At 45.2% G+C, this 15050-nt stretch overlaps 1 protein-coding gene across 2 annotated transcripts in view; it reads right to left on the bottom strand.

The window, feature by feature from the left end:
* The window catches only part of kiaa0930, a 69714-nt gene that overhangs the window by 31193 nt on the left and 23471 nt on the right, over nt 1-15050 (bottom strand). For both annotated transcript variants that reach the window (XM_056277391.1, XM_056277392.1), the window contains exon 2: nt 2002-2150. In XM_056277391.1, coding sequence (XP_056133366.1) covers nt 2002-2150 — 149 coding nt within the window. The remainder of the gene's footprint in view (nt 1-2001; nt 2151-15050) is intronic.

The raw sequence follows: 15050 nt of genomic DNA, 5'->3' as shown, positions 1-15050 counted from the left end.
ATGTCCAATCTGGCCTGGGAACACCTTGGGATCCCCCAGGAGGTGTCGGAGGGTGTTGCTGGGGAGAGGGACATCTGGAGTGCCCTACTTAGCTTGCGGCCACCGCGATCCGACCCCAGAGAAGCGGCTGAAGATGAATGAAAATGGTAGCAGCATGTTTAGCATTTGGCAGTAGACCTGGAGTCAGGTGGATGATGGCATCCCTACCTGTGTTAGATGGCAGGGGTATAGGGGAAGAGTGGCGGGGACTGAATGCTGCTCACAAAGTGGAGAGAGTGGTGCAAGAGGGGCGCACCAGCTTCTAAATAACGTAGCTCAGCTTTGTACAAGCACAGTGTACTAGTTGTGTAATAGACTGGCCTGTCCTTGCTGCATGCTGTTAATTGTAAGAAGAAGTCAGTTAGCCAATATTGAAAGTTGCTGAGGTCTTTTATGGCTCAGCATTATGAAGTGGCACTGTAAGTAGATCAGTAAGATGTGTGTGGACGGGTGTGTCTAAGGTTACCGTGAAACCCTCCACCTTTTTCTTACTAAGTGAACTACATACTTATTTTAGAAAGATTTTCTTCAGTGTATTACATAGATCTCACCATGATTTTTTTTCCCCCAAAGTAGTAAAACTGCTTCCAGACATGCCGTGAAAGAGCGAATTGGCTACAATACCACACCATTAACTATTCTAACTGGTTATGTTTTTACATTGTGGAGGTTCAAGGTTTTTTTTTGTTTTTGTTTTTTTGAGGCGCTTCGTTCTGCTGCCTTTTGCTAATTGCTTCTGCATGAAAATGAGTGTGTCTGTATCTCTGCCAAGCCTGTTGTTACTAACAGTGCTGACGTTTATCTGCTACACATACTGGCTGATACTGGCTTCCTCTTAGCATTGTAGAAGGTGAGTCTGTAATACTGTCTGGGCCACCGGTGGTGTCAGTGCAACCACATACACTACACATAGCACTGACTGACTTTCCCCTTTTCAGTGAATATATTCTGGTGATCTTTTTGTAGCTAGCACTTTATCACAAGTTCTTTTTACCACTACGTCCTTGCTCTACACCTTGGAACCTACAGCATTCAGCGAAGACATGTATACATTTGCTTTCAGTTTTGGGGCAATATCGCTATTGATATGAATTGTGTTTTCATCTTCGTCATCTAGTAGAGACTCTTTCAACCCCACTCCACTAGATGATCGCCCTAAAGTACCCCATCACATGTTATTTTGTTATATTTTAAATGTAGACTTTTTCAACAGTGCCCCAGCCATTTAAGTCCTTGCTTTTCCAAAACCAGCCCCAGTCCCTCCCCCATTGCTTGTAGTTATTTTTCAAATGTTTTCTATCCTCCCATTGGTTGCTTTGCACCGTAACTAGGGGTGTGGCACGGGGCAACATTGTGTTTATTGGTTGTGTGTTTTTTCTTTGCTGTTTAACCACATTAGCAGCTGATGATTGCATGACACACGAAACAAGCTTGTACTGCTATGTATTTAAAAAAAATTTCCTGTATCTGTGTTGATATTCCGCTCCTCATTAGTTGAGCACTTATAACAACACCATTGACGGTTTTGGAAAAAACACTATATATATGTGTGTGTGTGTGTGTGTGTGTGTAGACAAGTGTGTTATCAGACGACTGTAAATGGGGAGTGAACTAATCAATCTGCCCCATCATGTTTTGATTCACATCAGCCTCTGTATGTTTTCATTACTGATGAAGATATCAGGCTCTTAAATAATCTGGAAAATATGTCTACGCCAACAGTAGAGTGTGTTGTCTCATTGTACTACTAGACAGCAAGACAGCCTAGTATATCACATAAATAGGCTGTCTAAAATTAAATTCCTGTGATTCTTTGGGACGAATATCATGTGAGGTGAAGATGCTGTGATATTTTATTAACTGCATCACAGCTCGTTTTAAATGCAAGTCCTCACTAACTTAATAAATGTCATTTTTCACCACATTCAACACAGCTGCAATATGTAGGCAATTGCTGTTCACCTTTTTGCCTTCTGTGTTGTCTGCGCTGACGTAGGACAGCTTTCTCCGTACGTAGAACAGCATGTCATCCTGGCGAGGAGCCCACTTCTCCATGAAGTATGTCGAGAACATCCAAGTCCAAAACACGATACGGTCATCCTTAAAACAACCTGCAAAAACACAGACGGCACATTTGCAGCTGATAAATAACAGTGAAAACAGACATGCTGGCAGATCCATCCATCCATCCATTAACCAAACCGCTTATCCTACTCTCAGGGTCGCGGGGATGCTGGAGCCTATCCCAGCAGTCATTGGGCAGTAGGCAGGGAGACACCCTGGACAGGCCGCCAGGCCATCACAGGGCCCAATCTCTACAATGACAAAAAACCCCACATCTGAATCATCAGCTCAGTTTTAATTGTCTGGGGCACACAGCATTAGTAAAGGGTACAATTGTGCACTGCGATGTAAAAAGGGTCTATGCTGAAGAAAGGCATCTGGTGGGTGGGTGGGGGGGGTATTCCCTTGATGGTGTCATCTTCTGTCTGGTTGCCAAGTAATGGTTGCTAGGCGGCACGTGTCTGGCCAGTTAAAAGCAGGACCCCTAGGCACTGCATTGCAGGTGACCATTGTCAGCAACAGCCTGGCATCACCACACACCATGTGGACCACAGCAGAGGGCTCAAAGAGACACGATCTGTTCCACAGATGGGTTTCATTCATTAACCACACCCGCTTTATCCAATTCAGGGTCATGCAGGGGCTGGAACCTGTCCCAGCAGGAAGTGGGCAGAAGGTTGAGAGACATCCTAGACAGGTCACCAGTCAATCAAAGGGCCCACACACATACTTACTCAAACCTATGGGACATTTCCATTTTACACGATGGACGGTTTTTGGACTACAGGAGGAAACCTGAGTACCCAGAAGAATCCCTCGTAAGCACAGGGAAATGCTGCAAACTCACCACCTTCGTACAAACTCGTGATCCTCTTGCTGTGAAGCAACAGTGCTAACCACTCAGCCACTCACGCATCCTCCAAAGATCGTTTTCTTACTAAGAGTCACATCCTCACAAACATGTATGTGCAGACAAACATGCACACATAATTCTCAGTACCAAATAGCAAGGGATTCTGGGTTCTACCACGGAGCCAAAAAGCAATAACTGACCAGAAGCCCCCACTGTATAGCCAGCTGCAAGAACGTAATTCTGATTAACGTTCTATTAATGCATTGTCTAGAACAGGTTCAAAGGTGACTGCAGTGTCCAGACTGTTGTTGTAAGGTATGAGGGTGACAAGCAGCAGCTCTCACTGTGTACTTGTGTGTCATTACATCAGTAATTGGGAGTATTACTCAGTTTCCACCACTGAGGCTATTTCAGGAAACGAACATTTATTTGTCATTTCATTTCATGCACTTGCGTACATAAAATGAAATATTGTTTCCCCCAGCCCACAGCAGTGCAACACAAAGACAAAAACACATATCCAAACTACAAAAACACATATATCCAAACTACAAAAACACATACCCAAACTACAAAAACACATATCCAAACTACAAAAACACATATATCCAACATATCCAAAATAGAAATAATTCACTGTCCAGGAGAACAAACGCCAGCCACGATGACTGTCAGAACTGCCGGTCTGCATGGGCTAGCAGTTAGCTTAGCTACTCCGCGTCCGCATCCTGTTGGACCGCCCTCGGCGTTTCTTCCTCGGGCGCAGCTCTGGTCAATGCCGTGGTCCCTGGGCCCACCGGACGCAGTAGACCAGGCTCCCCCAGCCGATCCAACGCCAGCTATCCCAGCCAGACACCTTTGACACACCTCCCCGCACTCCACGTGACACCAAAAACACAGTCCAGGCTAGGCGAGGCCGCCGCCAGACCGCCTCGGTGTTATCGGAACTGCCGGATGTGCATGGGCTAGCAGTTAGCTCAGCCTGCCCCACTTCCGCACTACTTGTTCATAAATTCTAAAACAGCACACTTTTCTTCGGATTCATTCAAACTAGGGGTGTTATCGTCAATACCGGTGTACGGTATTGACGATAACTGTGATAGTTAAAAAATGAAATATTGATATCCTGTTGATAATATTGCTTAAACAATCCAGCGCCTCTTGAATCATTCCCATTCTTTCTGTTCTGGTTTTGTCTCCCTCCCCGTGACACCGTGACGCAGAAACTAGCTAGTGTGGCGATCGCCCAGATCATGTTGTTATAAATAATTAGAAATACATTTCCAGCCATCGGTCTGTTTTCCCTCACCTCCACACACCCACCAGCCGTGTCAACCAGTCGTATGGCTCTGGTTTACCCGCTTTCGGAAAGACCGCCCCCTTACGTTCCTCTATAATGAGCTATAACAGGCCGTGTTATCGGTTTATAACCCCCTTGAAAGATCTAATTAATATTCGTCTGTCTGAGCTACGATTGGTTGAGCGTGAATACTGTCCTCCCTTCTGTTGACCCTCCATCTCCTGTGTGTGTGTGTGTGCGAGAGACAGGCAACTGTGTGTGTGTGTGTGTGTGTGTGTGTGTGAGAGAGAGAGAGAGAGACAGGCAGTGTGTGTGTGTGTGTGTGTGTGTGAGAGAGAGAGAGAGCGAGAGAGAGAGACAGACAGACAGTGTGTGTGTGTGAGAGAGAGAGACAGAGACAATGTCTGTGTGTGTGTGTGTGTGTGTGTGAGTGACAGAGAGAGAGAGAGAGAGAGAGAGAGAGAGAGAGAGAGAGAGACAGACAGACAGACAGACAGTGTGTGTGTGTGTGTGAGAGAGAGAGAGACAGAGACAATGTCTGTCTGTGTGTGTGTGTGTGTGTGTGTGTGTGTGTGTGTGTGTGTGTGTGTGTGTGTGTGTGAGTGACAGAGAGAGAGAGAGAGAGAGAGAGAGAGAGAGAGAGAGAGAGAGAGAGAGAGAGAGAGAGAGAGAGAGAGACAGTGTGTGTGACAGATAGAGACCCTAACCCTAACCGTAACCCACAACGAGCAATCACCCTCCGACTCTTCTGTAGGACGACAATATTCATACTCAACCAATCATAGCACAGACAGACGAATATTAATTACATCTTTCAAGGGGGTTACAAACCTATAATACGGCCTATGTTATAGCTGTCTATGATGAGTCACACAAATCAACATGGCGACTGACGCCGGTGAGTAAAGAGCAGGGAGAAGTCAGACCTCCACTGTGTCAGCTGCCCTTGGCACCGTGTTAAGTCCACGTTTGTTACAGTACATTCACATGTGTCCCTGTGAAACATCATCTGCAGTCATCAACTCAAGGAATCCCTCGAGGATCCGACAGCCAAACATCTCCGGAGACTCGACAACAAAATTAATAATCACTCCCCATGGTAACCATAAGTCGACAACAACATTAATAATCACTCCCCATGGTAACCATGAGTCGACAACAAAATCAATAATCACTCCCCATGGTAACCATGAGTCGACAACAAAATTAATAATCACTCCCCATGGTTACCATGAGTCGACAACAAAACTAGTAATCACTCCCCATGATTACTATGAGTCGACAACAAAATTAATCATCACTCCCTATGGTTACCATGAGTCGACAACAAGACTAATAATCACTCCCCATGGTTACCATGAGTCGACAACAAAATTAATCATCACTCCCCATGGTTACCATGAGTCGACAACAAAACTAGTAATCACTCCCCATGGTTACCATGAGTCGACAACAAAATGAATAATCACTCCCCATGGTTACAATGAGTCAACAAAAAAATTAATAATCACCCCCAATGGTTACCATGAGTCGACAACAAAATTAATAATCACTCCCCATGGTTACAATGAGTCGACAAAAAAATTAATAATCACTCCCCATGGTTACTATGAGTCGTCGAAAGCTGGGTGACCTTTTTTTCTACCCTTGACTAGACCTATGGGGGTTTCTGCATTTCTGTTTTTGAGTTAACTGACCTGAACTGCGGTTGGAAATACTTCCTTGTTTTGAGTTTTGTTTGTTGGATAACCGGGAAATCCTGAGGTGGAGTATATTTACTTTATAAACTTAACTGAATTATATGGAACTTTTTTCTTTCCTTTTTGTTCTACTATAACCTTTCACATTTGACTGATGGGGTGGTTAAGTTCAGTGTTTTATTTCCCTGCCTTGCAATTTATTATAAATTTGCCTGTGTTGTGCTGTGTTATGTGCAGGGGTGCACATAATTTTTTTGGTCTGGTTCTCAAAGGAGCACCTGAGGTTCTTGCTTGGTGCTCACCTTTTTTTAAATGCATTTTTAATGACCCACCCACCTCACAAAATGAACAAAATATGAGGGATACGTGGATAACATTACATGTACTTTAATTTCAATTGAAAATGAACAAAAGCAGTAGGTTACAACATAATGTCTGTTCTTTAAAGTGCCATACATGTGACTTTCAAATGAAATGACTGCTCTTCAAGCACTGAAAACTAAATATACAAATGACTGCTTTTTCAAACACTGAAAACCAAATCAAACTCACAACAGATACTGCTATTTAAAGCACTGAAAGTTCTGTTATCCTACAGGACATCATCGTCATCTTCATCACTCCCCTCCAGACTGTCTTCCTCTATTTCAAAAACACCAGATGTACTAGGCCTGCTCCTTTCTCGCTGCTTCAGCCTACGATTAGCTGTTTGCATCCACAAGTCTACTGCTGGCTTTGGGTCAAAGGTTTCTGTTGTGAACTTAGATAAGTGGATGTGCATTAGAGATGAGAGGCGATAGGCTGACAGGCAGGATCTGTACTTGTTTTTTATTATATTCAGGTGTGAAAATACCCTCTCACATGCAGCACTGCTCAAGGGCAGTGTAAGAGACAGCAGAAGGACTTTCTGAATGTTGGAGTAACTGCCTGGGTTGCTGGTGTTCACTACATTGACTAGATCATGCACAGAAGAGGCTGCCAAACGTTTTCCAGCTTGCTTTAAACGCATCCACTCTCTTAAAGTAGAATCTTTGTCAACATGCATGCTGGCGTCATATTTCTCAAGGATGTTACTAAGTGTTGTGTTGCCAAAACCGTGGAGGTCTTTCATTTCATTAGGCCAAGTTGTAGGATCAAAAATCAAAAAGTGATCGCATGACTTGAGGGATTCATATCTGCTTTCAAATTCATGAATTAAAGCTCTCAACACATCAATCTTATCCCTGTCAGCTTCAGCATGTGCCACAATCTCCTCCCTGTACTTGCCCTCACTGCCCATCAGTAGCGTCAACTGTCCAATAGCAACCATGAGCTCATCTTTGCATTCACCAATAGTCAGATTGTCTTTCTGGAACCTGAGGGAGGTGAACTGTAAAATGTTCCGAACATCAAGCATGTTGGCTAGTAAACAACGAAAACGCTCTGTGCTGAGATGTTTTAGGCTACTGTCATCACTTGTTGCCACTTGGATCTGAATGGCTGGTAACATTCTCCATATTTTAAACAGAGTCTCTTGTCTCCATGCAGACCATCTGATGTTGTGGAACTTACCTAGTTTGACAAAATCAATGTCTTTCTCCTCACATATCTTTTGTAGTTGTGCAATTCGTTTTGCACCCCCTTTCTTTAAGTAAAAGCTTAGCAAAGTGATGATAGATTTATTAAATGACTCACAGTATGGGACCGCACGATCAGCTGATTTAGCACAGTTCTCCAGCGTGTGGGTGGTGCACAGGATATGCACAAGGGAATCCCCGATATCCACCATCTGACGTAATTTGGGATGAACCCCGTTGTAAACTCCAACGTTGACAGCTGCTCCATCACTGCATACCGACACCAACTTTGTCTTCCACTCTGCTAAACCACAATCATTGAACAGTTGCACAAGTCCATCCACTATGTCCTGTGCTGTTCGGTTGGCCCCCAGATTAATTAATCCAAGGAAGTCTGAGCTGTATTCTCCATTGCGGGACACAGAAACAATGTACACAATTTCCTGCTCCGTTTTTGTTATATCTTCGGATCCATCGAAAAGCACACCCCAAAATTCAGCTGGTGTTCTCTGCTGTTTGCATGCTTATCAAAAGCTGGATGGCTGAAGTTTTTCGTCCCGATATAAAAGTGGCAGTTTCTGTCCGCTAATGTGGGATAGTTTACACCACATCTCAGTGCGGGCGTCATCTGTTTGAAGCCAGCCGATGTCCTGCAGCCATTTCTCTGAAAACTTATGCTTTGACTTTGGTTCTAGTTCAGTATGGCGTTTCTTTGGTGGAGGTGTAGGAAGACCAAAGAAATTACTCAATGTCGCTTGCTTCTTTGACATTTTGGAGAAATTAGTGGCTCATACTATAGCATTGGCTAAAAGCAGTGGCTCATACTCTGCACTGCAAAATGTTTGGTACGCAAATGCGCGGTAAAACACTTGAATCTGGTGCTCGTTGAATATTTTAAGTGCGCATGCGCACCTGCGCACCACTTATGTGCACCTCTGGTTATGTGCAAAGAGGGGTGCAGGGGTGGGCAATCTTATCCAGGAAGGGCCAGTGTGGGTGAAGATTTTTGTTCCAACCAAGCATTACACACCCGTGTCTCCTAATGAAGTTCCTCAGCAAAGACTCTACTGGTTGATTAGTGGAATCAGGTGTGTAACTGCTTGGTGGAACAAAAACCTTCACCCAGATTAGCCCTTTCTGGACAAGACTGCCCACCCCTGGAGGGGTTAAGTACAGGAGTAGTATCTTTCCTAGATGGCCTTTCGTGGCGTCCTAGACTGGTCTCCATACACCCCAGCATCATGTGAAGCGCAAAATATAGCCTCTCCATGACGAATGACCGTCCGTGCGTGGGTGAAGAGCCACACCCTCCTCGCAGTAACCCTGTTAACGTGGTCAGGAGACAACAGAGCAGAACACGGCGGATCTAGAGGCGTAAACCTCCATAATAAATCCTGCTACTCCTATGGGCAGCAGTAGTCCTAGGTGTATTCATCGATAGATAGACTGATGTTATGGACCGGGGGGCATCGTGGCTTTGCAGATGATCAACGCCTCTTGACAATGGAAAGGTACAAAATCTGCAGTTAGCGGAGAACCACAGAAATGCATGTGGAATAGCACCCCAATAGCACCCCCTGCTTTAAACAAACGTGCACAACCGAAACCCTATAGGGGCATCCTGACAGACGACCTAGATGAGGTGAGTTGAGGTTGTGTTGTAAAAAGGTAAGCAGGGGTCATGTGTATTGTGAATGCATGTATCCTTCGTGAGGTCTGCCGTTGACTCAGACTGGTTGAAACTTGGTCAAACCACTATACGCGCTACCTAGCTAGCTACTACCACTAGCTCGCTAGCTAGCTACTACCACAGTGTGTGGCTACTACTGCCGACCAAAATCATGTCATGAAAAATAGAAAGACAAACAAATGATGAGGACCTGGTCAGTGGACATTAAATCACAGTATATCAGATGGTTAGTTGTCAGCTGTGGTCTCACACACACACACACACACACACTCTGTCCTGCTCCCACATGGTTTTGTTTCAGATGATGGTGTGTTGATGGCAGATGTCTGGCCTTGTGGATCTTTTATCAATTCATCTGGTTGCCTTTTCACCATCCTTTAAGTGTGATTGTTCTTTTTTTACTCTTTGTACTGTTATGGTTACAGACTCTCTCTCCACCTCCCTACACTCATATTTTGAGTGTAATTCATTTACCAGAAAAGAGACAAAACACACAATAAAAAAGTTAAAGATGCGTCCGGATAGCATACAGGTCTATTCCTTTGCCTACCAACACGGGGAACCCGATTTGAATCCCCGTGTTACCTCCGGTTTGACCGGGCATCCCTACAGACACAATTGTCCGTGTCTGCGGGTGGGAAGCCGGATGTGGGTATTCAAGATTCAAGATTCAAGAGTTTTATTTGTCACGTACACACAAATACAAGTCCCGAGTGCAGTGAAATGAAAAAAAGGTACAAACTCCGAGATGTGCAAACAATAAAGTACAACAGGTACACACGCATTCCAATTTGCAATATACAATTTACAATTTTAAATGTGTCCTGGTCGCTGCACTAGCGTCTCCTCTGGTTGGCTGGGGCGCCTGTTCGGAGAGGAGGGGGAACTGGGGGGAATAGTGTGATCCTCCCCCATACGCTATGTCCCCCTGGTGAAACTCCTCACTGTCAGGTGAAAAGAAGCGGCTGGCGACGCGACATGTATCGGAGGAGGCATGTGGTAGTCTGCAGCCCTCCCCGGATCAGCAGAGGGGGTGGAGCAGCGACCGGGGCGGTTCAGAAGAGTGGGGTAATTGGCCAAGTACAATTGTGGAGAAAAAGGGGGAAACCATCCATCCATCCATCCATTATCTTAACCGCTTATCCTGCTCTCAGGGTCACGGAGATGCTGGAGCCTATTCCAGCAGTCATTGGGCGGTAGGCGGGGCAACACCCTGGACAGGCTGCCAGGCCACCACAGGGCCGACACCCACACACACACACACACACACACACACACACACACACACACACACACACACACACACACATTCATTCCTAGGGACAATTTAGTACAGCCAGTCCACCTGACCTACATGTCTTTGGACTGTGGGAGGAAACCGGAGCCCCCGGAGGAAACCCACGCAGACACGGGGAGAACATGCAAACTCCACACAGAGGGCGACCTAGGATGACCCACAAAGGTTGGACTACCCCGGGGCTCGAACCCAGGACCTTCTTGCTGTGAGGTTAGCACGCTAACCACTGCGCCACCATGCCGCCAAAGGCCCCCCAAAAAAGTTAAAAATGAATTTGACTGATAGCATTTTTTTTTCTATAGCTACCGCGATATTCTTTTGGCCATGATAATCCTGTATTGAAAATTAAATACTGTGACAGCGCTAGTTCAAACTGAAAGTTTAACTGCTGTAATCAACATTCAACATTATTCAGTAATATTCAGCAGTAGTTTTCTGCAGAGAGACAGTGTGGAACTGGTGCAGTGTCGACCTGGCTTTTCCTGCTAAGAAGCGCACATCCTGATTTCTGCAAGTGAGAGATGATCTCACCTCAACATTTGAAATCTTGACTTTGAGCAAACCCTGACTACAGTTAGAGAGATAGATGTACTTTATTGTCCACAAGAGAAATTCATTTTGCTCAAGTCAGTTTTAATATAGACAAGACAATAAGTTGTTTTTTTTTCTCCCCAATTGTATCTTGCCAATTACCCCGAGCCGTCCTGGTCACTGTTCCACCCCCTCTCTGCCGATCCGGGGTGCGCCCCGACCGACCAGAGGAGGCGCTATTGCAGCGACCAGGACAAATACCCACATCCGACTTCCCACCTGCAGACACGGCCAATTGTGTCTGTAGGGACGCCGGACCAAGCTGGAGGTAACACGGGGATTCGAACCGACGATCCCGTGTTGCTAGGCAACGGAATAGACCGCTGCGCTACCTGGACGCCGTTAGCCAAGACAATAAGTAAAAATAACACCACAGCGACAGCAGAAAAGCTTTTTAAAAGAAAAGCAACACCTTTCTATTCAGTGTGTGTGTGTGTGTGCATGGGGGAAATTAGCACAACAGGTCTAGTTCTTCCAGGTGGAGGGTGCAAGAGGGTTCCAGGGGGTTGTGTTGGTTAAGGAGCCTAGAAGTAGAGGGAATGAAACTGGCCCTGACTGTGACACACATCTGGTGGACTTCACCAAGGCATCCCAGTGACATCATGTTAAATGCTGATGTTTAGAACATCTGTCCCTTGCAGAAATGAGAGGAACCCTATGAAATATTTCCTGAAGCAGGGATATCATCCGGCACTACTGTCCCTTCATATGTCTTCCCTCTAAACTAATAAAGTGAGGCTGTTCATCTCTGGCTGGAACACTAGCTAAACCCCAACCAATACCTAGAAACTAAATATTGAATTGCTCATTAAATATGGATGTTGCTTGGCAGGAACTGAGTGTGCGTGCATTTAGGGGTATTAATTCAGTGTGATGCTTTTACACAATACTTCCCCTTCGGATATTAAATCAGTTCTATTCCCACGTCAACACAGTCAGGGTCTATGTAAAGCCTCCATTATCCTCCTATCCATCACTTGAAATTAAAGAACAGGAACTGGGAAGAGTACTTTCAGTTTGGTCTAGTGATTAAATAAAATTCTGGATACTGCCATGCACTGCAATATAAAACTGAAATGTAGTGCATTCGATTCCTTTAGAGTTCTGTCAGAGAACTGAGATTAATGTGGTTTTAAGGACTCCCTGGAGGAACGCATTACTTCCACTGAGATGACGACAGGCACATAGATCCAAGTGTCTTAATGCTCAATAATCCAGGTAAGGAGATCACAGAAAGGTGAATCATCTGGACACGTTTATTGAGACTGAAACGTTTCATCATCATCATCTAAGTGACTTCTTTAGGGCCCAAACCGACTAGCGGCGGCAAAGGCCGACTGTTGCGTCACCTCACATCACCTGCCGACTGGGCCAAAAAGTAGCACTTGAACACCGCAAAGACTACAGCCGACAGCCAACTAGCATGTAGATTCTGCACTGATTCACTAAGCTGAACAGCCAAAGTGATCTCTCTCATCGACGGGCTCCGCCCATTCAACATGCTGAATCAGCCGAAAAGCTGCTGACAGGGGTCCGACTAGTGCCGACGGTGTGGGACACACCACAAAAACTAGGGTCACAGACGCTCACCAACAGCCCGACATTGTGTCAGGGCTCTTAGTCTCAACTGACTGCAGGTGTCCCACCCTTATAAACAATACAGTGACTGCAGGTGTCCCACCCTTATAAACAATACAGTGGCATAACGACGCAAACCAACAATCAGTTTCATATGCAAATTGCCATGACCATTAACTAGAGTTACACTGGCAATGTGTACTATTCACAGGTATTCATGTGTACTATTCACAGGCATTCATGTGTACTAGTCACATATATTCATGTGTACTAGTCACAGAGGGTTGGGGAATAGCTAGCTGCCACTGGTGGAATTGATCACAGCCACGGAGATCCGTAACAAAACCATCATGGACCTGGAAGCAGAGCAACTGCGGACAATAGTTTCAGCCTGCCTCAGCAATGCAAAGACCCCGCTAACAGACTGAGTGACATGTTAGTTTTTAACTGCTACGTTATGAGTGTCACTGTGTTTAAGTGTAACTGTGTTGTCGTGTTGTTTGTACAATAGAAATTGTTCAATAAAAAAGAAAAAGATCAGCAGAGACAAGAGGAAAGCTCTCATGACTCTCAGTAAGGACAATAACACCATCATCCTTCTGGTGGACAAAGGCAGAAGCACTGTTTTATTAAACCAGACAGACTGTCATGAGAAAGTTATGACGCTACTTAGCAACATGAATACTTGTGAGCCCCTGAAACCAGATCCAGGCAGTGGTTACAAGAAAAAGGTGATAGATGGTCTGACGCTGTTAGAACAGGACAATGCTATAGACAGAATGTTGTACCACGGATTATACACAGGGGGTGCTACACCTAGTCTGCATGGTTTACCTAAGATACACAAACAGGATGTGCCACTATGGCCTATTGTTAGTATGGTTAAGTCAGTGACCTATAACCTCTCTTAAGTTTCTGGCATCTATTCTCAACCCGTTGGTAGGCAGTAATGACCACCACATTCACAACACTATGGATGTTGTGGATAAGGTGAGGGACATCATTAAGGAGGAGGATGAAACAATGGTCTCTTATAATGTTACGTCTCTCTTCATGTGCATTCCTGTTGATGAAGCATTGGAGGCAGTCTGTATGAAATTACAAAACGACCCCACCCTTAGCAATAGGACCACCCTTAACACTGACCAAGTGTGTCTGCTCCTGAAGCTGTGTCTTCAGTCCACATACTTCACATACAGGGGGCAGTACTATAGGAGGGTTTCCGTGCAACGTCATCACTGAGATGAGTGCGCAACTAAGGGGCAGAAAGCAGCTACAGTGCAGAGATTTTAACCAAGATAGAGCTCAGATACAGCAGAGATGACACACCGTTGTTGTGCAATAAACTGCACAAACCGCCAAAAGGATGGGTGGAAAATGTTCAACATTTTCATTGTTGAACAGCTTTGGTAGCTCTCAAAAGATTATGCATCAAAGCGGTTTTGCCCCCTGGCTGCGCACGCACCCAGTAATGTTTGTTAACAGGAAACCAATGGACAGGCAGAGACATGGGTGTGCTATGGGTTCCCCAGTCTCACCTGTAGTGGCCAACTTGTATACGGAGGAAGTGGAAAAGAGGCTCTGATGTCCGATCCAGGGACACCACCTAGCCATTGGTTCAGATTTGTGGACGACACCTGGGTTAAAATTAAATCTCAGGATGTAGCACATTTCACCAACCACATTAACTCTGTGGACACCACATCAAGTTCACCAGGGAGAATGTGGAACATGACAGGGTAGTCTTCTTACACTGAGAAATTGCAGTTGGTGATGGGGGACATTTCATTGTTGATTTTACCGTAAACCAACACATACTGATCAGTACTTAAGGTTTGACTCTCATCATCCTCTGGAACACAAACTAGGAGTCATCAGGACGCTGGACCACCGAGCTGACAACGTCCCCACCGACACAGCGGCCAGAGAAGTGGAGAAATCCCAAATTGGACAGGCTAAGAGTACATCCGTCACCATCTTACAATGCTGCGATTACAACTATTCTCCAATCCTCTGTGAATAGTACACATGACCACTGTAAATCATGTTAATGGTCACATGAATTTGCATAAGAAACTGATCATTGGTTAGGGTCATTATGCAGCTGTATTGTTTATAAGGTGGGGGTACCTGCAGTCACTGTATTGTTTATAAGGGTGGGGACACCTGCAGTCACTGTATTGTTTATAAGGGTGGGGGTACCTGCAGTTACTGTATTGTTTATAAGGGTGGGGACACCTGCAGACAGTGTATTGTTTATAAGGGTGGGGATACCTGCAGTCACTGTATCGTTTATAAGGGTGGGGGTATCTGCAGTCACTATTGTTTATAAGGGTGGGGATACCGGCAGTCGCTGTATTGTTTATAAGAGTGGGGACACCT

This window comes from Lampris incognitus, chromosome 3 (assembly GCF_029633865.1).
Source record: "Lampris incognitus isolate fLamInc1 chromosome 3, fLamInc1.hap2, whole genome shotgun sequence".
NCBI lineage: Eukaryota > Metazoa > Chordata > Actinopteri > Lampriformes > Lampridae > Lampris > Lampris incognitus.
Note: the sequence above shows the minus strand (reverse complement) of the source record. Positions and strands in the feature narration are given on the sequence as shown.